The following is a 26,158-nucleotide window of genomic DNA, read 5'->3' on the forward strand; positions in this document are numbered from 1 at the left end:
AGTTACCACTGCACTCAGGCATTAAAAAAGACTAGCTGTTGACAGTACATGCAAAATGAACAGTAAAAGGGACCACTGTGATGTTTAAAGTAGATTCTTATACTAAAGAAAGAGTATCTTTTAATTTTCCTTTTTTTAATAGGTACTCACACAACTCATTGTCTGTTCTTGGGAGGATAAAAGCATCAATGAAGTCTATCATTACCTTTTAAGTCTATTGCTTCAGTCTGTTGTAAAATTACCTGTTGGGTCCTACTGAAGATTCTCATAGTGTTTCATTTACTTACCATTTTCATCTACTGCCAGGACACAGGCCCCTTTGGCCAGCAACTCTTCAACCACCATCTTTAGGCCATTTCGTGCAGCAATATGAAGAGGTCTACAAAAACATAACAACTAAATTCAACTTCAGTTTACAACAGATTTTCTAAACAAAGTTAGGCAATGCTTAAAGCATATTGAGCATGTGAAACATAATGGTTTCCTTCCTTGGATCATTAGAATTATATCGTAGACACTAAATTTTACTGCAGCCTTTGAAATAATTGTCATGTTCCACATCTATAAAACAAGAATTTTTTTGTGCAAGCACACCATTGCTTAATACTTTCCAGCCTAAAGACTTTATTTAAAAGGTTCTCATTTTTGCACTGTTTGCAGCACACAATTGATGTTTAAAAGGAAAAGGAATCCAAGACTGAATAAATGCCTGTGTTCTGTCCTTAATTCTGGCTGCTACAGGCTGTTCAATATAATTGTATTGCCTTTTTATCCTTGAATACTCAATTGCTAATCTCTGCTACTGGAAATTAAAAATAGCCATTGGTTTGCTCCTTTCCTGGCCCAACACCCAATGCTCTGGTTTGGGGACAGCTAGCAGGACAGGAAAAATATTTTCATGTTGGAAGAGGGGGAAAAAGGGCTAAGATGGAATAAATTCTTCTGCAAGCTCTAGGTGATTTGCCACGTGAACTCATGGTTGAATCTCCTGTGGTGGGATTCCCCATGCCAACAAACAGTTGCAGCTGATAACATATGCTATGGACAGAAGTTGCACATAAAATATTACCTAAAAAACCTTCAGAGAACTAAATGACAGACACCTGTCTGTCTAAGTAAGTCTAAATAAATTATTTAAATTTGGGGTGAAGCTCAAAAAGCTAGAAAATGCCAGATGTACACTTACACATTCACATGATTAACAGACATTTTGATATAGTCTTTAAATAAATGACTTCATATAATTTTTCCACCAGATCATGCATAGAAATGGCACAAACAGAATGAAAATTAAAAGAGAGAGTGCAATACAGTTTGGGTCTTTTTCAGGGAAAGCATTCAAAAAAATCAGAAATTACCTTTACTGTTCTATTAAGTAATCTGAGACATGAATTTGAAATGGTAAACTGGAATATTCTGGTAAATCAACTGAACTTGAGAGGATCAGGCTATACTTACGTCTGCAATGCATTATTTTTTGCATTAATAAGGCTCTGTTCTTGGATCTTGTCAAGTATTAACAAGGCACATTTTTCATGACCCTGTAGTCAGGGAAAAAACCCAAAAGCGTTAATTTGCTGAGGAGTTTGAAATTGAAGCAAAAGAAATGTTACATAATAAAAGTGAAATTTAATAACTCAATTGAAATATAAAAGATGCTGCTCAGTCAGCCTGTGTAGAAGGTGAACTGAGTCTTAAAATCCCATTTGTGAACCACTACTGCTGGGATGTTTTAGCACATTTAGAAATGCAGACATTCACCTGTCTTTCAACCCTGCATTCATTAAATATGAATTCACTTCCTCAGCTTTCAGAGAATGCTGTTTTCTCTTGAGTGAACATTCAGTGGATGATTTATCAGAACTACACAGTGAGAGAGAATGCTTTCATCTCAGAAACGAATACCACACTCTGTGGGTCTTTAAATGCTTTTCTGTATTATTAATAAGCTGCTAGAAAACCTCTTCCTTGTCAGAGTTCCTCCTAACAAAGGAACTTTGGGAATAATACAGATCCAGGCCTTATTTCTGATCCTGGTTCTGCACCACAAGTTGCAGATGCTGAGCCTACAGTCCTGGCAGGGGAAGAGCTGCCTGAAGGACCTTGAGAATTCAGCAAGGCTCATGTGTCTCCAGAAACTGGAGTAATATGATCACACTGGAATCCAATCTGTGGGTAGGAGCAAAAGAAGAGGAAAGGGAATCCTCTGTGCATATTTTCTTGCAGAAATAGCAGTAGAAATTGGAATTAAGAGGAAGAAGGCTTAGGAAGAGACACCATCACCCATCTAATCAATGTGAAACCTCTGGTTTCACTCCTGCTTTGTTAAGAGAAAATTTTGGTCTCCTTTCACAGGAATTGGAGATAAATAAAAAATAATTTTATTTTTCTTTGTTATTAAACCTTTTAAGCTGTTTTACAGTGAGATTATCTAGTAAAACTTTAAAGGGTTTCCTTTACTTCTCTTAGTGTCACTTACTTATGTTTCAGCTGTCATAAGAGCCATCCCTATTTCTCAATGTACAATACTTTAAAACAGACAAGAGAAAAAGCTTGGAACAACTTTCCCTTCCTCACCACAACTGTGACCACCACATTTCCACTGCAGAAAAAAACTTGGGAGCATAAACGCACACATACATTCATATGGACTGATGAGAATAAAAGCACAGAGAGGTGTTCAACTTACTTTACTGCTAGCCAAGTGCAAAGATGTATTCAATTCCTTATCTTTTAATGTCAGGTCAGCCTTGGCAATGTTCACCAAAAAGTCTGAGGTATATAGTAGAAATCAATGAAGAAATCCAATGGGCAGATGAACATGTCAAAAGAGAGAAAAAAATTACTATTTCAATATACATGTGCATAGAGGCTAATCAGTTAAGTCTTTATATGATGTAAGCCTTATAATAATGAAATTAGTGAATGAGAACAGACTAATCTTGTGCAGTTAATCAGCAGGCAAATGCAGAGCTAACAGCTTGTTTGTGGTGCCCCAAACTGTCAAACATATATATTATATAATATATTATAATATTATATTATAATAATATATATAATATATATATATTGATCTTCATTTCTTTATGAACTTCCCTATTTGCAGATCAGCATTTTTAGCCTGAATCCTCTGCCTCAGAACAACGGTAAATCCTGCTTTGAGAGGACTAAGGGGATATAAAGAACTAGGGGTGCAGCCTGTGCTGTTGAAGCTAGAGAAAAGGGAATTCTGCAAAGCCCATAAGGTCCCCAATCAGTGTGCTTGTGGCACATAGTCAAGCCTGGAAAATGTAGCTGCCTTTTCAAGAATGGGGCTTCTTATAAAACAGGATGGAAAAGCTTACATAATCTTTTTAATACATGCAGCTTTACTGCTCCTCAAAATCAAGGAAGTAAAGGAGAACAGAATTACTACTGCCCTCGTGCTCTTGGGAGGAAGAAAGACTCAAAATTGTTATTGCAAATGTTCACTAAGACTGCAGAGAAAGTAGTATTTTTAATGGATGAAAAGCTATCTTCTCGCAGCAGGGCATGATGCACACAATCTATTTTCCTTGCAGAGTTTTGCCAGGATGCCAGGGCTCCCCTGTGGGGCAGAAGTGCAGGACAGAGGGCAGGGCCAGGGCAGCAGTCACTCACCGACGGCGCCCAGGTGCCCGCCGTGCGCTGCCATCATGAGCGGCGTCCTGCCCGCGCGGTCGGCCGCGTTCACCCGCGCGCTGTGGCTCAGCAGCAGCTGCAGGCACTCCACGTGGTCAGCAAAGGCTGCGGCGTGCAGGGGAGTCCTGGGGAGCAACACCCACACAGCTACAGAGGGGCAACAGCCCAAGCCCCCCAGAAACCTCCACGTGCAAGAGGTTTCAGGGCTTTTCCCTGTCAGAGTTATCACCATAAGAAGGTTGTAGTAGCAGCAGCTGAAGTAAGTTAAATAATATTTCCAGTCTCCAAAGGTGGATATGATAGCGTGGAGATATGACACTGTGAAGAATCTTGTATTGGCAGCCTATTTATTTTAATAGAGGATATTGTGTAACATGAGAAGCAGTACAATCCCTCGTCCTTATTAATCTGATTTTACTTTTTAGCAAGCCTCAGTTGGGAAGAACTATCAGAAAAGAATAGATTCATTATTTTAAAAAATTTAAATATTTTGAATTGTAGTCAAAGATACTGCAGCAACAAGCCACAAATAACTGCACTACTATAAAGGGCAGAAGGAATTCAATCCACCTTGAAGGTTATCAGTTTCTACAAGACAAAGACACTGGAATTCATTCCCTGTGGCTCTTTGGCATTTTGGGTCAGAAGGGTGACTGCTAGAGATGAAAGATAGTTGGTACACAGCCCAGCTCAGTGCTGCTTCTGTTTTGCTTATCAGCAAAGGTGAGGTGCTCTTATCCTCACAGAATTATGTAATTACTGAGGGTATTAAATTTGTTCTAATCAAAGAAAACAATAAGTGTTCACTTTTTAGAACTTTAGCAATTTTAATTAAATATATACATATATGGTGAGGAGATTCTCAATGTGACAAATAAAGGATTGGGCTGAATACCCATCTCTTGCTGTAATAGTTTTATTTTCCTGGGTAGATATTCTCAGCTGTGTGCCCTGAGAATGCCAACATAACATGGAAACCATTAATGAAATACTTTTCTGTATGTACATAATATCACTCCATTTAGCAAAGATAAATGTGTTTAAACATTTAACAAAGAAAACAGGTCCAGGGAAACGGCCTATAGCCATAGCAGTTCTAAACTAACAAAATACTATTACTTCTATATTTTTTCATATGCACTCTGACATTGAATATTTCATATTCTTGTTTCAAGTGAGACACCTTTTAGCTGTGCTGTAAACTGCTGTCTGAAAGAGTCAGCATGACAAGTCTTAGCTCAACCATAGCAGATAAGGATTAGTGCCAGAGGTTCAGAAAGAACTATGAAAAATACTAAATGGAATCATGAGATGCAATTTGTCCACGGAACTGTTACCTTCCTTTGTCATCCTCACAGTTGACAATGCTGGCATCGATGGCTCCAATGAGTAGTGATGCACAGTTTTCATGATCATTGATTCTGCCAAAGAAAACACATTTTTAAAAGGCCATGTCTACATATTTTTCACTTTCCAATACTGGTTTACTTGACTTCCCATTAATATTTCTTAGTGGTTATTTCTAAGTTACCCTAATATGCCTTTGTCTTAATGCTTTTAGTCACACTTCTGCATATTCATAATTTCTCCTTTTAACCAAACTGCATCTGCTACGATGGATTTCAGTCTCTAAAGCAAAGCTGATCCTTAATTCACTATGCACCAAGGTAATTTCCAAGTCCAGAACAAAGCTAGGATTAAAACCTTAATATCTTAAAATCCTTAGCCTGTATGTAAAACACCCCTGGGCCTGGAAAGCACTCAGTCATAGACACTTACATCAAGAGAGATTTATTCTAATGTTTAAGGTACTGAAACCTACATCTCCTTCCAACTAACACATTTGGTACTTTGATTTGATGGATGTGTTCAATTAACACTTTTTCTGGGTTCTGCTAATTTGTCTCATTTCTTTATGAAAATGAACAGCATTTAGTAACAGTAGTAGACACACAGCATAGGTAACACACTTCCACATTGGATTAAAAGCTATTTTAATTTTAAATTTGCACACATGTTTAAATTGCACGCATTTTATTAGTCTTGAAAATTGCATACTCGTTTAAAATAATACAAATACTGAATTTTTTTTCAAAGCTAATTACTAGAAATTCTGATTTAAAATAATATGTTTCAGCCAAAATAATTTTATTTCAAGTGATCAGCTTTAAAATAATTTACTCATGCAAATAATTTCCAAAAAAGCTTGGTTTATTCTCATAGTGCTACTTTCTGCAGACATATCCTAAAGCAAGTTGTTACTGGAGATTTCTACTTACACGGCACAGTGCAATGGAGAGAAGCTATTACCATAGAACTTGTGGAAAAGTTTTTGTTCCAATAGTACCTCTATGCAGTTTTCATGACCTGTGAGAGAGCAGATATTTCACAGTGTTGCACAAAGCAGGTAGTTCACTTAATTCATATTGGGCTTACATAGGTTGGAATCTAACACTTTTAAGGTCAAAATTGTACATGATGTGTATATAAGCTCTTACGTGAAAAATCAGAGGATTTTTGAATTTTATGGCAGCAGCAAGAGAGATCTGGGCTAATATTAGCATTTATTAAGAAAAAAGGAAAGCAAAAAAGCTCTTTTTAATGTGGTGTCATGTATGTTGCATTACATCCAAAGCTTAAATGTCAGTACTGAGAAGCTTTATCCTTATATCAAAGAAGCTTTATCCTTATATCAAGCAATGAGTTCAGATTATCCATTTTAGAATAATCAGTTCAGTTCAGAATATCCATCTATTCACATGGTCTCTTGCACCAAGAGCTCAAAGGAGCGTTCCTGGTCACACAGAAATCAATTTCAGCATGGACATGAATAAAACAAGAATTTCATCCTGGCTTCTTGTGACTTGGAGCAGACGAGCCGCAAAGTCCCTGGGAGCTACGAACTGAAGGGTGCACACAGCAAATGCTAGCACAGACAGCACACAGGGATCATTTGCCTCTTCACTGCAAGCTCCTCCACCAGCTCCCTCCAAGCTGACCCGGGCAGCAGCCCCAGGAGAGCCTTACCATTGTAGGAAGCCCAGTGCAGGGGCGTGTAGCCCTGGTTGTCCTTGAGGCTGCAGTCCTCCTCGGCAAGTGCCACCTGCAGCAACTCGCTCAGCCACGTGGCGTGACCCCGAGCTGCTGCAAAGTGCAGAGGGGTCCTGCCTCTGGCATCTTTACACAAAATAGAGACTTCTTTCTCTAACAGCATCTGAACACATTCTTCATGCCCAGTCATGATCTGGTAACAAAGAAAGGAGTAAAGAGGTTGACATAACACAGATTCTTGCCCCAAATATGGAATGTGATTGACACTTGTGAACATGAAATGTGTGGATGGAATTCAGCAGGCAGAGATGAGAGCCCCTTTGCTCACCTGCTGAACTGCTCACTGCAGTTATCATAAAGTTCTGTATAAATATCATCCCTTGCATCAGCTCCACATTGGGTAAGAAGCTAGACTTAGCTAGGAAAGTCAGCTTAGTCAAGCTGGACTAGAAAAGATTAGACCTACCTCAAGTTTCACTGCCTCTAGAAAAAATCTTACAGGACTTGCACCATTCCAAGAAAAATGAAAGTAACTACTGGCCAGTTCTTTCAAAGAAATTATTTTCAGAATTCCTAAGCTGGTCAGTTACAAGAATAATGAGTTATTATAGAGTGTCTAGAGAAAAAAAAAAGTGATCTAATCATTATTAACACAAATGTGAAATAAAAGCAAAGCATTATTAAGAGCAGATCTGCCTTGCTTTGTATGTCATTGATTATGCTTGGTCATGTTTCAAATCATTTACAGTGTTCTCTAGATTTAAACATCCCTGTACTTATAAGTGAGTTGTAGTCACAGCAAAACAAATAATAAAGGATTATAAAAATTAAGTCACCCCTCGATGTAAAGCTGTGCATCCCAGGAGATCAGCTGCATCTACAGATGCTTCTTTTTCAAGTAATAAAGAAACAGCATCAATGTGCCCATATGCCACTGCAAGCATTAATGGAGTTCTAGGGAAAAAAAAACCAAACAAACAGAGCAGTCATAGCTATAACATGGGATACTATTTGTCCCTGCTAACTTACACAGAGAAATCAGGAAGCTCTGCATTTCTTGCCACTCCTACCCATGACCCATTTCTTTTCCCCATACTCATATATGACACCCAAGTGAAGACCTTTAGTATGAAATTATTGAGATGTTTAACAACCAACTGCCAGGACTGAAATAGTAACAAACCCACTTGTAAGCAGTTTACAGAGCAACACCATTCAAGACAATCTGTTCTCTTAATAACCTACAATTACTGTCACCTCCAGTGACACAAGCGTTTTACAATACCAAGTCTTGTGAATGCCTGTCCTTGCAAGATGACAATGACCCAAAGTATTTCTTTTGCAAATGCTGCACATTTGCTTAAAGGGGATGAAGAGACCTGAGGGAAATATTCAAGCTAAAAGTTAGACTAATATATCTTTCATTTGGTTCTGAACAAGATCTATTCTCCATCTGTTTTTAGGCAGACTAATGCCATTTAAAATTAAGTGTGCAGATATTATATGTACAACATTATATGTTCCAGACACCCCAAATGAGTTTCTTAAACTATTCACATTTTCACTTTAAAAATGTATCTTATTTTCCCTCTATAACAGCCATTTAAGAAGCAGTAAAGTTTTTGTAGGAACATCTCAGATGCACATGTCACCTCAAATAAACACTGTGTCCTACTGCACCAGTCTAATGTATCAAATAAACCCTAGAATAGCAATCTTTTAGAAAGAAGATGACTTTATAGAAATATCTCAGGAGCCTGTTCACTTTTTATTGAATCTGGCCCTCAACATCTATAAAAGACTGTTTAAAGTATGGAGCAGAGGCTAAGATTAATGATTAGTCCTTTCCACATGGCTTACATCAACTAAATGTGTACTTTGTAATCTCTGCCAAATTCTATGAGGAGAAGTGCAGGAAATACAGTGTTTCAAGTAAGTACTTTTTTTGTGAGAAATAGGAGATGCTATTTGAATTACAGAGCTGAAAAAAAGAAGCCCACAAAGAAAACTTACTGTCCTTTGGCGTCCGTCACATCAGGGTTATCTGCAACCTCCAGCAACAACCGTAAACAAGGTGTATGGCCATTAATGACTGTAAAGGAAAAATTAATTTCAGACATTTTTCCACTGGAATGCTTAGGGATAAGAAATGCCCTTATAAACAAGGAAAATACTCCACCATATAACAGATCAACATTCCCCCAATTTTCATTTAACTTGTGCCAGTGAAATGGTGAGCTGTTTTTTCCTTGACCTCATGAAGGTGAGGACTGGTTCTCTTAGATACAAAAATTCCAAATGAGTAAAACAGAAATTGTGATATTCCCTTCTGAGAAGATTTCTACTAAAGCAGACAGCATTTCAAAATCCCCTAGACTGAGCAGCAGGCAAGGCTTTCTTTGCTCAGGGTTGGAGCATAGCAGGAAGTACATTGTCAAGGCTCCTTAATTTTATCTGCACTGTACAAGTGAGTACTTCACTGCTGCTATGGAAAAAAAAAATCTGTAAAGAATGACCAATGAAACAAATGCCATATTCATAAAAGCACAGAACACCAGAGACTAAAATTCCTTTGAGATTATCCATTTTATCAAAAATAAGACTTATCAAAACATTTGGGTTTAGTGGTGTTTGGGGATTTTGCTGGGGGGGGGAATATTTGGGGTTTTTATTTTTGGGTTTTTTATGTAACCCATTGCTGCTATGAAACAGCTTTGAGTCTCTACATTCTGTAGGGCCTGACACTGAATCCCATCTGTGTGTCAGCTGGCTCTAAGGCTTCAGACTTTCATGGGATGAAGAGACAGATATTTTCTTCTTTGAAAAACAATTCCTGTGCTCAGTAGATACACGTTGTGTTCTTATTACAGCAAGTCATGCATTCACACTGCCTACACCCTGTGGGCTGAGGCAAAACCCTTGGACACCACCTATGTCACATCATGCTGGCAGAGAAACCGGTGCACATCATCACATTTAAATTACTCATCCAAAAATAATCTTAGTTGATTTACCCAGAAAAATAAAAGGCATTTTTAGTTATTTACCACTAAATAATGACATATAGATAACATGTAAACAGTTCTGCAGGGCTGGTGATTCACTGGATTGAGGGGGGAAATAAAGGTCTGTTCTTTTTCCCAGCAGGAGGAAGAGAAATCATAACTTGTTCACAAAGATGTGTGAAAATGATTTTGGTAAATGAGTTTCAGAAGAGATTCTCCCAGAAACTCCTAGGAGCTGACCCAGTGATTGCTAAGCATTACAGACCCTGCAGGGAACATTACTTTTGCCAACAGACCCATAACACTAACACCAGGGGAACACTTGCAATGTATTCCCCAGCCTAGCCAGAGGAGAGGCTGGAGGTAATGAAATTACACAGGGAACATATCATTTGGGCAAAGGAAATTCTCCATGTTATGAAGCCAGAGGAAGTCTATTACTTCATGGGTACAGTCAGAAAAAAGAAACACTTCATTAGGTGAGTTCTCAAGTCACAAATCCCTTTACTGACACAAACGTGCAGAATTCTGTCATCCAATCCACCACTGAGGCCTCCTGAGCTCAGTGTTCAGCAATTATGCTGGTGTAATGAGAAGGAATGAGGGCAAACAAGTTTAAGGGGATGGGCACACATTGCCTTCTTGTTTCTTCCCGGTGCAGCACGAGCAAGTGCTCATTCTGTGTGTGCAAATGCACGCTGGCACTCAGGGGAATAATTCAGCAAGAATTCTGCTGGATTTCTCAGAAGGCACCAGCTGACCTCGCACACCTGCAGCACAGACTCGGAACGTCCAGCAGCTCCCAGCAGGTGGCACCAGCCTTGCTCCAACACTCCTCCTCCCTGGGAACGGCAGCATGGAAACGGGCACTCTGCAGGGGGATGTCTGGAGCAGGGGGGGTAGGAGCTTTACCCAGAGATCATTTCCACAGAACTCTACAGAGCTCTTGAGTGGAGGGTTCTAAACGTTGTCTTAATGAATATTTACCTGAAGTGCACTTAACTCACATTTGAAAGTTTTCAAATTCATGCCAGTGGTGAATTTCCTTTACTAAGGAGTTCAAATACTCGACCCGTCTGTGCATTACTTTCCATTCTGCTCAAGGTACATGTTCCCTTTTGTGTCTCATTCCTGGGTAGGATTTTTTGCCTTTTTTCTTGGTTGGGTTTTTTCTATATATGTTTGTTTGTTTTTAACACATATCTATCTGACTTATTTTGCTTCACTGCAAATTTAAAGAACAATTTATTTGCACTCCTGGGAATGCTTTGTAATCTGAGAAGCAAAAAGCATAATGGACCAGAAAAGTCTGCAATGAATCTTCCTACTGGTTTCACATGGAAGGCACTGAATACTACAGTGATGGAGGTGATTAAAAAACAAATTAAAAGGGGGTGGGGGGAACACAATCTGAAATTATGTGAAGGTAAGAAAAGTGTGTATTAAAATAACATCTTCCATTCAACAAATGTACTCAATTTATTCAACAGATTAGTATTTTAAGTAAGAGCTGCTAACAAAAATATGGCTTTGTTACCATTCACTGTACTGAAGTACTGAAGAACCTTTATGGTTCAGTTGTGACAGCTGGAAACTTAGGTCACTATAACCACATTTTTAAATAAATGCAAATCTTTGCTATAGTGATGACGTGCCAGACAGTCACACCTTGTTCACATCAGATCCCAGGATATGTTTGAAGTAACTACAGGGAAAGCTCTTGATCACCACAGCTTAGTTTTGTGGTAGCACTAATATTGATTTCAATTAATTAAACCATCAGTATTTATCATGGGGAGGGATGTTCTGAGTTCTGATGCAAAGTTTAAGCAGACAGGAAGCATTTTTAGTATGCACTGTGGGTCTGTTACGAGCATTTCCTTCAGTACTGCAGACAAAATTGCTAAGTCTATTTGACCTCTGTTTCTAGGTTGCACTTACATGATCACACATAGAGAATAACCTGATACTACAGAATATATATGCATTTCAGCAAGATTAAAAGATAAGCAGGAAGACAATTAAGTCTGGTCCTGAATTAATTATCCACCCTTCCCACTAGAGGCCACTGCTACCCTGCACGGAGCCCCTCCTAGAACAGCAGAGGAGACACAATCCCTTTGGCACCTCTGCATGTTTACCTGACAGGTACCTGTCAAATAATAACCATCAAATCAATGACAAAGTCTACATTTCCCAGCTCATTTTGCATGTTACATAATTAACACCCCACACATGAGGAAAGGAGCAGGCTGCCAGCAAGTGCAAGTTTGCAGGCTGGCTCAGGAGGAGGAGCCTGAAAGAGGGGGGTGAATTTCTGTGGTGTTGCCACTGCAAATGGGTGCAAGTTTTGAACACCAGAACATTTTCATTGCCAATCAGAGCCCACATCTATTTTTCAACCCTTCTTCCAAAGGAGAAGCAGCGAGGCAAGTGCTCCCTCTTCCCCTGATTATTTGGCTGAAGAAGCAGCAAGGGAAGGTGTCATGAGGGAAACATCACACCTCCTCAAGAGTAGGTGGTGACAGAGAGGGGCAAGCAGGTAAGAGCAGAGCAGTAGTGGTATGCAAAAATATGGGATTCTGTATGAGGGATGACTGAACCACAGGGGTAGAGGAGAAAAAGATGAATGAAACAGCAGAGAAATGGTTTAAATGTACAACATCAGCAAAGAAGTATCACTCCTCAGGACATGTGAGAATGTTCCTCCTTTTAGAAGAAATGTGCATAGCAACAACAGGCAAGTAAATGTACCTGCTTCAGTGTGGGAGGGTTCACACCACAAGAGCAGCATAAGATCACACTCACCTGAGGCATGGAGGGGGGTCCTTTTGGTGACATTGTCCTTTACAGTGACAGAAGCACCCTGGCTGATGAGAGCTTCCACACACTCTGCATGTCCTCTGAATGCAGCCAAGTCCAGAGCAGTGCGTCCCTTGTCATCCTTGATATCCAGATCCACCAGAGATTGCAGAAGCACCTCCAGAGCTTGATGATGACCATTATAGGCCTAGAATTATGAAATGTGTCATGTAAAGGACACAACTCCTGTCTTTCAAAGACCTTTCCTATAAATTGTGAATAAAATCCAGCCCTTTCAATGTCTCCTAAGCACAACAGAAATCTGTTTTATTGATTCCTTATGACTCTCTTTTCAGCCTAAAAGGATTTTTCCAAATTACACTGTACCCAAGAAATTTAAAAATTCCTAGAGTTTAGGAAAAGAAATTATGATTCTTGATTTGCTCCAACCTTCTAGTACAATCCAAAGTGAGGAAATTTCAGGCAATAATTTGCCAAGCCAGCACAGGTCAATCAGCAATTCATTTTTCACATGCTGCAGTATCTGACAGGGAAACATTTGCTTCAAAAACCAGATTTACTAGAGACCTCCATGGATTATCACCTGACTGGTGCTGAATTCAACACATGTGCTGGTCTCCAATTAAAAAAAAGTGATTCTCAAACCAGATTATTGTGCAAATACAAACTTGACCTGCTGTTTACAGCTGATGCTTCATGGAGAATTCCTGCCAGCAGGGTCATTTGGTAAAACAACTCCAGTGAACAAGCAGGTGCACTTCCAGACCTACAGCCACCCTGGGGTCAACAGCACAAACAGGGGCGGCATTGCAAAAACCCAGTGGACAGTGCCAGAAATTGGAAATGTTTTGTTCAGCTTTGTAGGGCCTGCCCTCCTCTCCTCACTGTTGTATCAGAGCATCCTTTTTATTTACAGCCAGTTGTATAGTTAGTGTTATCAGAGTTGTTGAAGCTGTGAACTCGCCATGCCTAAAGACATTGAAACTGCTGGATCCTGTTGTGATATGCCAGTGTCCATAGCATTCTCACAGGGCACTGCTGGGCTTTAAATGCTGTCCCACACCCTGCTGGGTACCAAACAGTCTTTTTGCACTGCACCTCTCCACCAGAACATCAGAGAATCTCATTCCATGAGCAAAGCCTAGGCACAAGCTTTGGCCACATATTTGTAACCTAGTTCTAAATACAAGTGTGAATTTCCATTTAATTTCACTTCAGTGTCGGTGTCATCTTCTTAGCCAAGTGTTAGAGTCAGGAAGAGCCAAGAGCTTCAACTGCCTAAAACTTAATTAACAATTCCAGCCCAGAACCTGGCTTTGTTACATCCCTTCCCACCTTTTTCAAAACAAGCCCACAGTTACACTTGCTTCAAAGACAGAGATTAAGGAACTATTCTAGGAAATACTGATCAAATGCTTTACACATCTCATACTTACAGCTAAATGCAAAGGACTTTTTGTAGCTGCAGAATCAGATTCCTCAAATACATTGTTGGTTTTTTCCAGAAGCTGGGAAGAAAAAAATAGTGTCTTAAAACATGAGACAGGATAAATTTTCATGGACTATAAATCTGTAAATCAGCAAAGATGTATTTTGGCCACAGTAATTATTGAAGGATTGCAAAGTATTTTCAAGCTTTTCTGCACAGGGTAGAGCAATAAAACCAGTTTAAAAGCTTGTCATGAACATCCTTACCCTGATTAATTAATTTCCATGAAATCCTGGGGCCTGCTTGGGTGAGAAAGGAGCCCTTAAAACAATGGATTTGTGGAATAGAGCCCTCAGTAAATTTACATTGGAGAAAGCTCAGTTTCATGATTATACAGCATGTGCAAGCCATGTCTGATACAGTGTTTTGGGTAATTCTGACACATAATTAGCACTGGGAATAATTATAACTGAGCTGTGAATCACTGATAAATTATAAAATTGACTCAAAGAACAATCTGCTCCTGCAATGACAGCCTTCCAAAATGCAACATGTCCCTGAACTCTTACAGGCATCCAGTAATATCTACTAACAAATTTGTATAATCCTCTTCATTTTACAGCTTAAAACCAAGGACATTTCCATCCATCTAGAAGGAGGAGCTATGGAAAAGCACCACTCCACAACAGGACATGGACACTGACAACTTCTCCAGCTGAGGCTGCAAAGAAAATCATACACAGTGTCGAGAATGCTACTGACAATTCAACATTTGTTGAGTGGCACTGCTCGTGTCCTTGGCCTCTTGCTTAATAATTACTCAGAGTTAGTCTCCAAAAGCCTTTGGGACTGGAAATTAGCATTTTACAGAAAATCACCAATGGGAGGCTGTATAAAAGACAGAAAAGCATGACAGTCAGCTAAAACTGACTTGTAATGTTTCTAAAGCTAGAAGTACATTTTTCAGTCTTTCTCAAGGTTTTTCACTTGGTTGGTTGGCTGGTTTGGTTTCTGGGGTTTTTTTAAGACACTAAGGAATTAATCAAAAGACTGAAAAATAACAAAGTATGTGAGTTTTTTGACAATCTAGACAATTTTAGGCTATGATAATATAGAACATTCTCCAAAGAGACCATGAAAGGCTACAAGGGGCTTGCCTGTGCTGCAAGATGATGGCATATTCCTAAACAATGATGTAGGCCTGAACTTTTGGTGTAACAACTTAGTCTGCAATACAAATTCACCTTAATAATGCATAAGGTGTTACAAATCTCTTGTCCTGAATCCTATGGAAAAGCTAGAAAATTAGGCAGCAATTTAATTTACTTGTATATTTTGTACCTAGCAATATGTCAAGACTATGTGTTGATAAAAATCATAAGCAAGTAGGTGTGTGTATTAACAGGTAATGCAAATTTTAACACTTCCCTGCAGCTAAGAGGAAGAAAAAAAAAAAATCGAGCCTCCCACCAGTTTCTTGGTAGGTTTGGGGCAGAGTTAAGAAACTCATTTGGTGTTGCCATGTGGAACCACCTCCAGTTGAAACACTGTTCTTCTCTTATATAAGAGAGCTGTGAACAGGATGAAGCAGTAGCCAGCTATGAATACACAAATGCATCTGATTTTCTCCAGTGTGTAAACAAGCTAAAAAATCCCACTCAACAAACCCAAGCACTAAGCCTGTTCCCCTGCCTACCTGATACTGGCCTTTAGTCTGTGTCCATGAGGCCAGCACAGCAGACTAATTTAATCATTTTTAATTACATTTATCATCACCATGCTGAAATTCCAGGATCAAAATCATAACAAGTAAATACCTCCCTTCACCTGTCAGAAGGCTCCAAAAGTCTCCAGGAACAAGGCAGATAATTGCCTTTCAAATAGATGAAAAAACCCACACAGAAAATTGACAAAATTAAGGCTCTAAAGGCACAAATTGTGGGATTGGAGAGCCCCTCACAAAAGGCATCTCCATGGCTTAGTCAAAGCAGCTTAAGCTGGTGCAGACCAGGCTCAATGAGCTTATTAGTCATAAGGCTGAATGTCTCCATCAGAAAGTCAAGTGCAAACACGAATTTGATGGCAAACCTGGAAGCTCTCAGAAACAGAGCCATACACTGCAAAAGGAGAAATTATAAAGAAGAGCAAGAAGAGGAAGATAAAGGATACAGCACTAATAATGTTTTTTGCATTCCTTGTCAAGCATCATTTTTTAACAATTAAGTCACTTGAAACATAATGTACAAAGAGATAAAAAACCCTATAAATATAATGTACAAAGAGATAAAAAAAAAACAAGTCCAAGTCACCAAGAAATCCTCCAGTTTTACCAGTGTTTCTATGGTTCTAAGGATACTTCTATAGTAAATTACATATATTTGCTATAATAACACATAGAACAGTGTGTCCTTGGGGTACTCTAGTTCCATTATACTTGGAAGAAGCTATCCATAGCTGCATCTGTTTTTAAAAAGGTAAATTTATCATTCAGAGTTATTTGTTCTGGCAGCCATGGAAGCTTAAATCCCACAGAGCTCACAGAGCAATCCCAGCGTGTCTGCTGTGCTGCAATCCATCCCTGCCTGTGGAGCTGCATTTCACCAAAGACACACAAATAAGCATGAATTGCCAACAGTTTATGGTTACTGGTGGCTGACTGGACCATGTCCCAGCATACTGCATTTCGATTTTTTTGAGATTTTAAAAGTTTGCCTTGTAGCAGATTGCATTTCTCTGTATTGACTGCCACAGATTTCAGGTGGATGTCAGAATTGTGCAAAGACCCTGCATGAGAGGGGCACTCTCCCCTGTGGGCAGGTCACCACCTTTCTGAAGGCAAGGGTACCCTTCTTCTCTTTCTGCCTCTTGGGAATTCCCAGCATGACCCTTTCACTTCCTGTGACAGCATCATTTAATACTGTAAGTAATTTTGTGAAGTCTTCTTCAGACTCAGGATCAAGAATGCTTTGGGAGATGCAGACTAAGATCAAACATCAATTATTCAGTTCTAGTCTTACAAACTAACAGCACTACAAGGTTACTATTATAAACTCTCTTCCCCAGTTCAGCATGAAGATGAATAACTTTTACAGTTCACACCATTTCAATGGTGCAGTAAGGGTATTTACAGGCATAAGAGGATTTACTGCCTGATTTTATTCTGTGGTTATAATAAATGACTCTATAGCAGGATACAGTGTGGGCTCCCCCCTTCATTTTTGGGGCATTCAGATATGCCAGTTGATGAGTCAGGATATTTCCTATGATTGTCCTCATAATATATGCTAAAATTCAGCTCTGGTATTAAAAAAAAAATAAAATAAATGCAGCTTCATGGAGCATGTCAGTAATTTAAAATTACCATAAAGCAGAAAAAATGATAATACTTTCATCATGCATAAAAGGTTTAAGCTGCACTTTTCAAAGCAAGAGTCAAAAGAAACTCCAAGCCATAGACAATGAAACAATGGGAACTATGGAACTATCTCAGACCTTCCACGAGAACAGAATGTGTGAATCTGTCCAAGCCATCATGCACAGGCTCCTCCAGGCACAGCCATTGCAGTGCACTCCCAATAGGTATGTCCCAGGTTTGTGCTAACTGGCACTGAAGTTAAAGGGACTTTTCTCTAAGAGTTTTACTGTTTTATTAAAGCAGCTTTGACATTCCAACACACACCCTGGCAGTACTGCTGGTGAACCCCTGCAGTTTGGTGCCATTCATGCTGATTGTAAAATGGCAAAGCATTAGACTGGCTGTGTATGTTCTAAAAATGACCTTTACTCTGAAGAGTTATTCATCTAACAGTGTTCAGAAATATCCACACATGTGAAGAGCTAATCAAAAGGCAATAAAGACCAAAGAAATAGTTGGAATTCTGCAGTGATGCTGCTGATCACTCACAAGGTCATTCAGAAGTGGCAACTGGTCACGATTTTTAATGTCACTTTCAGAACTGAATACAAATATATGAGCTAGGTGTCACTTTCCATCTCATATTTCCTGATAAATTGCAACAGATAATTGTCTCTGCTCTGGGAAAACAAGCTACCAGCAGCTTCTTTTAAATAAAGGCTTTTCCAGCAAGTAGCCAGGACAAGATTGAAAACCCTCATCAGTTGTTTCTGATGATACAGAAAAGAGCAGTAAAATGAACCTCTTCACTACTTTATCTCTAATCAGGGAAGTACATTTTAAAAATCTCAGAATTGTTCCTAATTGATGAAAAATTCAAAGGTGAAGTGGCACAAATATACCCTCAGGGGAACAAGCAATCCTGTAAGCTCTCTCCATATTCATAAATACACATGATCAAATTATCTTAATTTGATCAGGTTAAAACCAATATGCCTCTTAACCTAGTGCTGATGCTTTCCTAAGATCAGGCTTTAAAAATCCAATTCATCAGTACTGGCATCAATTTCACTCACATGCACAGATATGGGTGAAGTTAAATTAACTTGAGCAATAAGTATTTTCACAAGAGCTCAGGCTGAGCCTGAAGAGATGTGTGAGTAGCTCTGTGCAACTCCCCCAGTACAAAGTTTAAGTACCCAATACCCAACAGACCAGTCACCACCATGCAAACAGGACACTTACCTGGCATGTCAGAGAACACTGTTCAGGGCTTTAAACATGTCTAAATGTGAAACTCGAGCAGGCCTCCAGGCCCTGGGCTGTTCTCAGCTGGGGCTCTGATCTTCTCTTGGAGCTTTTCCACTCCATACAAAATCATTTCATGTTAAGCCACACGAGTGCCATACTCAGTGGCTCATAGGGACAGGTGATTGTCACCCAGGGAGTATTTAAACAATGCAGAACAGCTCCAAATGAGAGTGAGAGATCAGCCCCAGCACCAGCCTGCCTCATATGTTGGTTACTCCTTGGGATGTAGATGTCCAATTCCTGTGTCAGTCAGAGCAGAGATTTGAACCTGGGACTTTCACACTCAAATCACAAAATCATGTTTCTTTCTGGCCAGAAATTCTATCTCAGAGGTTCTGTAAAACCTCACATTTTGCTTTAAGGACTCTTAGCCAAATAAACTTTTGCAAATTGTACAGGTGTGCAAAAGGTATAGGAAGGCTTATATTTAGAGAAATTATTAGAAATTTCCTCTTTAGATAGAAAACTTGAGGACTGGTGAAATACAGTGACAGTCAATTTTGAAAATGTGTATTTCAGTGTTATTTTTGCTACTCTCCTCTCATTTGAGCCTCTACTCTGAAACACAAGTACTTTTTAAATTCAAGCTCGCTTGAAGCCACGTAATTTACATTTCTTCTCCAAAACACTTTAAAATTGGCCACAAACTTCCAGAAAACAGCCAAGTGTGGTTCCATTTCACATTCCCAAATGCAAGGTTACTTTAACATCCAGGGAAGTGTCATGCCAGCCAGGTACGTGCACTGCACTTACGTGCCCCTAAGACTGACTGAGGAGAAGCAACAGCCTCGGGCAAAGCTGGAGCCTGCAAGCAGCAGGAAGAAGGAATTCCAATGGAAGCAGAAGCAGCACACATGCAATTGCTTCAAGTACATGGCATGCTGGTTAAGAGTTGTGATTCTTCTTCCTCAGGCTTCACTAGAGTGAATACAAGGATTTGCAAAATACTAAGAAGATGAAATAAAAATACACAACATGCAATCGCTTTTCATTTACTCACTATATCCAAGGGAGTTTTGCTTCCAATCTAATTAAAAATGTCAATTAGAATTAGAATAATTAAAGACAGAAACACTCAAGTGTAATGGTAATCTGAAAATGTTTCTTGGTTTATTTTTCCTGTACAATAACTGCATTGCAAGCAGTGCATGAACAGAACCATGGACCTGAGCCTGTGCACCCCATCCCTGCACTGTCCAACCCAGCTGAAATACTCCTGGAGCAATGACCCCACAGCCACTGTGGGCAGATATCAGGTACATTACTTCATAAGAGAGGAAGGAAGAGGGGAGAATAATGACAATGTTTAAGATCAATCTCCTCAACTGGCAAAACACAGATCAACAGATACATAATACACACACACAGTGGGAGGCTTTGCTTAATGAAGTGAGATTGCTTTGTAAACCTACAAATACCAATAAACCAGTGACAGTTTCTGCTTGAAAGTCTGCTCATGCAGGCAAACATCTTGCCTTGGATAAATAAATCTGACTGCACCCCTAAAATCCCAGTGACCACAGCTCTTTCTGAGAGCCTGATACTCTAATGCAGTGCAATATGCCTTGATCAAATGTCCTTTTCTTTGGATTCTGTAGATTTGAGGGAGCCAGATATTCTTCACACATAACATTTAAACACCACACACACAGATACAGAGAAAGGTATTTCAGGCAATGGCAGAAGTCTGTGATCTCTTTGCTAACTGAAGGAAAAATGTCTCCTTAAGTTCTGCAGTGGCCTTGCTGTTCTCTGTCAAAAGAGTGTCTTGCTTCTCCACCCCAGGAAAACAAAAACACAGACTAAAAAAGACAAGATGTGTCAGAGAGACAGAAAATAAACCCCAGAGATGCTAAGCAATACTCTATCCTACAAGGCAAAGTGCCAACAGGGTGCCAGGGCAAACAGTAAATTCCTGCCCTTGTTGATTTCCTAAGCAGCATTAGCTTTTTAGAAAACATTTTTAGAATCCAAATTATCTGCTTTCCAAAACATAAAATCTAAGACAAATTGCACTTCTATAAACTAACTTGTATCAGTGTATCTAGCATATTTGGGCTCCCATTGATTATTTAAACAGTGGGTACATATTGCACAAATGCTGACATCAAAACTCAACCAATTAAATCAGCCTACCACGATTTGGGGGATTCTACAACTGACAGACAAATTAGATGTATGAAAGTTATTTTTGAACATTAAGGTCCTAAATTGTTCTCCTTTTTAGAACCACTTAAGTTAATGACTTTGTGCTTCTCTGCTCCACATGGAAAAGCTCTCATAGACACAAAGTAATTCATCACACAAAACACTGCTGCCCCTGGCTTCAGACAACATGCTCCCTTTAAGAAAGAGGGTGTTGGTTGTGGAGACAAACAGGCAACTATAAAGGAGAAAACCCAGGTTGTTTCCCCTGAATAAAGAGATCTGAGTCAGAGGAGGCCCAGCACTGGACGAGCACTGGAGCCAGATCCCCACGTGGATAAAAGCTTTTTACCACCTATCCCAGCCCTGCTGTGCTTCACTCATCAGTAATTACCAGGTCCTGCTCTCAGATGGATGAATGAACACATTTGTGTTGATAGGAGACAGGTAATTAGCAGCAGCCACACTGGAGATTTATGGAGTCAGTGATTGCAATTTCTCCACAGGTTAAGGAAGCAAGTGTTGGAAGGCATGGCTTATCTGCCTTGCAGTGCAGAGCTGCTCTGATAAAGGTGTTCCCCAGCCTCTCCATTCCCAGTATGCCTTTGTGCTGGCCACACACCTCCCTCAGCCCCTGCTCCCCAACACACACAGAGGGATTTACCTTTTCTTCTGGGCACAGCTTTTGGTTAAACCATGCTCCCCTCCCATTCTTAAACAATTTAGCCCCTGTGATGATTCAATTTCTTTAGTCAGAGAGGGAATTACATTTGCTGATGGAATAAAGAGAAGAGCAGATTAAAAGAAAAAGTATCCATTGTTTCTTACAGTCAGAGAAGAGATTTCACTGGAGGAGATGGGCATTTCATTCTGTTTGCCTAGCATTGCACAGAAACCTGGTTTCATCAGCACAAAGTGCTTGGTGTCTCTCTGGGTAGAATTCTAATGTGAAATTACAATTTAAATTCCAGTCTTTTCACACCAATAAAGCTCTTGTGATAAGAGACCATTTCAATGTAAGAAAATCCACAACATTTTTCTTTTTTTAAAGGAGTTTGGTGATGTGATCAGCTCTGAAACACCAGGTAGCAGTGATGACCGCTATCACTGACTACCAACAGCAAAGTAAGCCCCAGCCTAAACAAACCTGAGGTTATTTCTAGAAGCACGAAGGCAGGTGGGAGTTTCAGTGGCTTGCAAGCACACATGCCCACCATTCAGCCTTTATGATTGGCTCTCTACAGATGGAGAGACAGCTGAGGAATCAGCTTCCAATCTTCTCTTTAGCAACATCACATCACTCACCGCAGGGCAAATACCCCACTAATATTCCAGACAACCTAAAGGTCCTCCAGGAAAAAGCTTCTCTTGTTGAGCTCTGTGGTTGAACACACAGAACATAAACTTGGTTTGGGTCAAAGATATGACCTTTTCACTCTTAATCCTTATTTCTCCTAACACCTCTCCACAAAGAAATGTAGCTAAGTTCCAGCCAAGGTATTGGACTCACAGGAAACACAAAAGTCAAAGAATGAAAATATGTTCCCATAGATAAACCAGCCCTTCCCTAATTGCATTCAAATGTGTAAATATTTTATAATGCTGAGAAACTGTGGTGCTTAGAGCACAGACCAAATTACCCAGTGAAGGAAACTTCACTGGATATTACATTTTTTTCTTTGGATTTACTTTTAAAAGTAAACATTTATTTAGAAATAAGCTCTTTTAAATACCTACTAAAAACTGTGGGGGAGGGGGGAAGGCAAATTAAAAAAAAAAATCTTACAAGGTATTTTATAAACTTGACACATTCTGGAACACCAAAATAATTCCCTAACATTTTGCTGAAGTTTGGTATTGTGTACGTAGAGAACTACTAGCAGTCATTACTCATAGAAAAACAAGATTATTGTTGTACCCACCTTGACTTAGTTTTGACCACAATTAAAGTTCCATATTTCATATGAACTCTTTCCTCTAACAGGTTTTAGGACCATAAAGAACTGTCTTGCTCTAGGCAAGATAATTCCTAGTTATTTTCATTTATCAGCTATCAATAACAAACAAAAATATTTACCCAGGGGATAAAATAGTAAAATAACAGCTAATATGGCACTGAAAAATAATGGTTTATTTACATAATCCCACTTGACTTTGCTTTCAGCCCTTTTGCCATCCTGAATCCCAGCATTGCAAAGAAATCAGTGTAATGGTGGTGCCTGTATCAACTAGTTAGTTATGTAAATGTAAAGCTGTTTAACTCAGGACTTGGTAACTCATGACAAAAAAACTAAGTCAGCTTCTTCTGCCAGTGGGTGCAAAGATGACAGATCCTGGTCCTGCTCTTGGATGAGCACAAATGCTTTCTGACACATTTACCCTTTGTATTCCAGAGAGAAAATGACATGCCTGTTACCCTCCAAACACCAATGGAAAAATCCTGATTCCCCAAAAGTTTCAGGCTGGCACCCCAGCACACAACACTGGTCCTGTGCATGCAGAGGACTAAAATTCATGGCAGTTGTTTTTCACCACTGTACACACAATAGCTGTGTGACTCTCTCTGCAAATGATGCTTGACCTTGGTTTTCCATACTGCAGCTTTAGTCACAAATACAGGACGACTGACAGGGAAGAACTTGGGAGTTTTTCTGCCTGAATATAGAACACTTGCTGCACAGCTGTCTCTGGCCCACCAGATCAAAAGAAAACCCAACACCAGATTAAAAGAAAACCCAACACCTCTGACATGCACTGCATTCCCAGCTCTTCCTTTTGTCTGCCCAGCCTAAGCAATGCCAGGATTTGACAGCAGATCATTGCCTGCAACTGAGATGTGCAGAAAATGTGCCCAGCCACAAGTACAAGAGAAGAGAGGGGGCCTTGCTCCATTTCCAATCTGTGCCTCACAGCACACAGGGACTGACAGGGAGGCTGAAAGAGAATCCCCAGTGAAGATGCTCCCCCTCCATCCCCGCAGGCAGAGTCACAGAGATCAGTGCCGGGAGAAGGCAAGGCCAAACTCACTGCCACAAGCAACAAGGAGCAGTGCTATTTAAAGTGTCCTAAATATACATGCTTGCAGGTGGGAGCTAAAAAGGCTCAACACCTCACCTGAAATTCTGCCCCAGGCCTGCCCTGGCAGAGCTAATGCCCCAGGTTTCCAAGCTGCTGGAACCAGCTGCAGGCCAGCTGCAGCGTTTTCCTGTTGTGGCACGTGTGGTGTGAAAGCAGCATGTGCTCTGCAGAGCTCCTACTCAATAACCAAATACTTGACTCTTCAACACAGAAAGAAAGAACCAAACAACACGTAACACTGAACAACACACAGTGTTCTCACTAAAGCATGAATATCTATACAATTTTCCAATTGGAGCTTAGTTTTTTGGAAGCAATTAAAGTCAATTGATATGTAATATATACTACCTATTATATAGCATATATAATGTATATAGTAATAATACGTGTAATATATATTATATATATATAATTTTGGATCATCCTGTATATCAAGCAGTTAAGGCCCACCTTTATGACACTTAAACAAGTCAGATACATCTATAAATCCATTCTGTACATCTCCCAAATACAACGTTTGGCTAAAAATTGTTGGCATCTTAGAAGATGCAATTGCTAATCACTCAGACCCAGAATATTAAAAAAGGATAACAAAAAAAAAAATTAATTTTTTTTTTAAAAAAAACCCAAAATTCTCAGCTGCTTTGCATATAAGGTTGATCTTGATAATGGTAACTTTGTCAATGTTGCCATTGTTTTGCCAGAGACAAAAAAGAAACTGCAGGTATGAAGCAGAAGTTATTTACTCTGTCAGTATGCAGGTCAGATAAAATGCCAGGTGGATCAGGCACATACACTGTCATTTACCAGGAACTGTCCCTTACTCCTGGCACTTAGGCATACACTGGGAATATTTTGATCACACTTAAAATTAATTTGTGCATACATAAACTCCACTCGAAGACAACCCTTAAGCACCAGGTTGTTGAATAAGGACTTGATTATCAAGATAAACATATTTTTTAAGATAGATCTGGGTGCAAATATTTGGGTTTACTGCCCCATATTGAAGGTTTCGACAGATTTCTTATTATCCAAAGAGCTCCAATAGCAGCCATGGGGGGAGTTCCCCATCCTGGCACAGGCACATTCCCTTATCAGCAGACAGGGAAGCCCCAAGGCAAGCACTCACCAGCTCCAGGCACTGCCGGTGCCCGTAGGCAGCCGCGTAATGCACGGTGTTGTAGCCCTCCTTGTCCTGGATGGAGGGGTTGGCATCGTTCTGGAGAAGGAACTCGAGACACCTGTGGACAATTCACTGGGGTAAATGTGGGCTCCCAAGACTTAACAGGCTCATCCCTGTCTGCAGCTGGAAGTGGCACTGAAATCTGGCAGTGAATCCCGTACTTCGAGCAGCAAATCACTTCTCACCAACAGCTCCTCACATTCACCATGTTTTTAAAAAGAAAATCCCCACTCCTCTTTGAAGATCAACTTCATGGAAAAGATCTTCAACCAAACTCTTGTGGCTACTCTAGTTTACAAAATTGATTTTCTGTTACAAAACCTGAAAGATTCTGTACATATGACATAAACAGCCTAGAACTGCTACTCCTCACACAAAAACTCAGATATCAAACCATCAGTCTCCAAACATGCACTAGGGCAGGCTGGAAAAAAAAGATTTAACTGATTTACATGAATTTATTCTCTTCTTCATTGACTTTTTTTTCAATCATGTTTTTCAAAAGATCCCTTTTACTCTTTCTAGCTCTTGCCACTTTCTCTTATACCATCAAGGTACTGTCATTTTGTTATTAGTACTTCCTTGCCTAGCCTGTAATCTGGAGTGAATGTACGGCCATTATATCATAAAGGGGATTAAAAAAAAACATTAAGCAAACAGATGAAAATGTTAATCCAAGTGAATGCATTGAGAAAGCCATTGGCTACTTCCTTTTGCAACGTACAGACTGCGCATGACACTACAGACACTGCGTGATACTAAAGCACATGATATTAAAGAACTATAAAATTACTGAAGCTGTGCATCTTCCACTAAGAAACAGCAACAAGCACAGAAACAGAAATACCAGGGAATATGTGCACAGAGAAAAGAGTGGAGCTTTTTCCTTTAGGTTAACCCTCATTGAAGCCAAGCATTGTTTTTAGCAGAGCAAAGAACAAGCAAGAGCAGAGTGTAAGGCTGCAAGCCAAAGCCGTGGCATTCTCCAGGAATGAAGTCTAACTGCATTTGTGACACCAAACTTACAATGCAGCTTCTTTTTCCTTCATCTCAGTGGCTCTTTCAAGTTCTTCAGCATTTTCATGGGAGTTACCTAAAATATTCTTTCTTCTTAG

The 26,158-nt window shown here is 39.7% G+C and overlaps 1 protein-coding gene across 1 annotated transcript in view; it reads right to left on the reverse strand.

Moving 5' to 3' along the window:
* Positions 1–26,158, reverse strand: part of ANKRD44 (ankyrin repeat domain 44) — a 132,530-nt gene that overhangs the window by 6,473 nt on the left and 99,899 nt on the right. The window contains exons 15-28 of the mRNA XM_066553139.1: positions 26,070–26,153; positions 24,990–25,101; positions 19,635–19,661; positions 13,976–14,047; positions 12,525–12,726; positions 8,725–8,803; positions 7,548–7,665; positions 6,688–6,904; positions 5,940–6,027; positions 4,998–5,081; positions 3,640–3,785; positions 2,690–2,772; positions 1,459–1,541; positions 288–379 (exon numbers count right to left, since the gene is read on the reverse strand). Coding sequence (XP_066409236.1) covers positions 288–379; positions 1,459–1,541; positions 2,690–2,772; positions 3,640–3,785; positions 4,998–5,081; positions 5,940–6,027; positions 6,688–6,904; positions 7,548–7,665; positions 8,725–8,803; positions 12,525–12,726; positions 13,976–14,047; positions 19,635–19,661; positions 24,990–25,101; positions 26,070–26,153 — 1,487 coding nt within the window. The remainder of the gene's footprint in view (positions 1–287; positions 380–1,458; positions 1,542–2,689; positions 2,773–3,639; positions 3,786–4,997; positions 5,082–5,939; positions 6,028–6,687; positions 6,905–7,547; positions 7,666–8,724; positions 8,804–12,524; positions 12,727–13,975; positions 14,048–19,634; positions 19,662–24,989; positions 25,102–26,069; positions 26,154–26,158) is intronic.

This window comes from Molothrus aeneus, chromosome 7 (assembly GCF_037042795.1).
Source record: "Molothrus aeneus isolate 106 chromosome 7, BPBGC_Maene_1.0, whole genome shotgun sequence".
Classification (NCBI taxonomy): Eukaryota; Metazoa; Chordata; class Aves; order Passeriformes; family Icteridae; genus Molothrus; species Molothrus aeneus.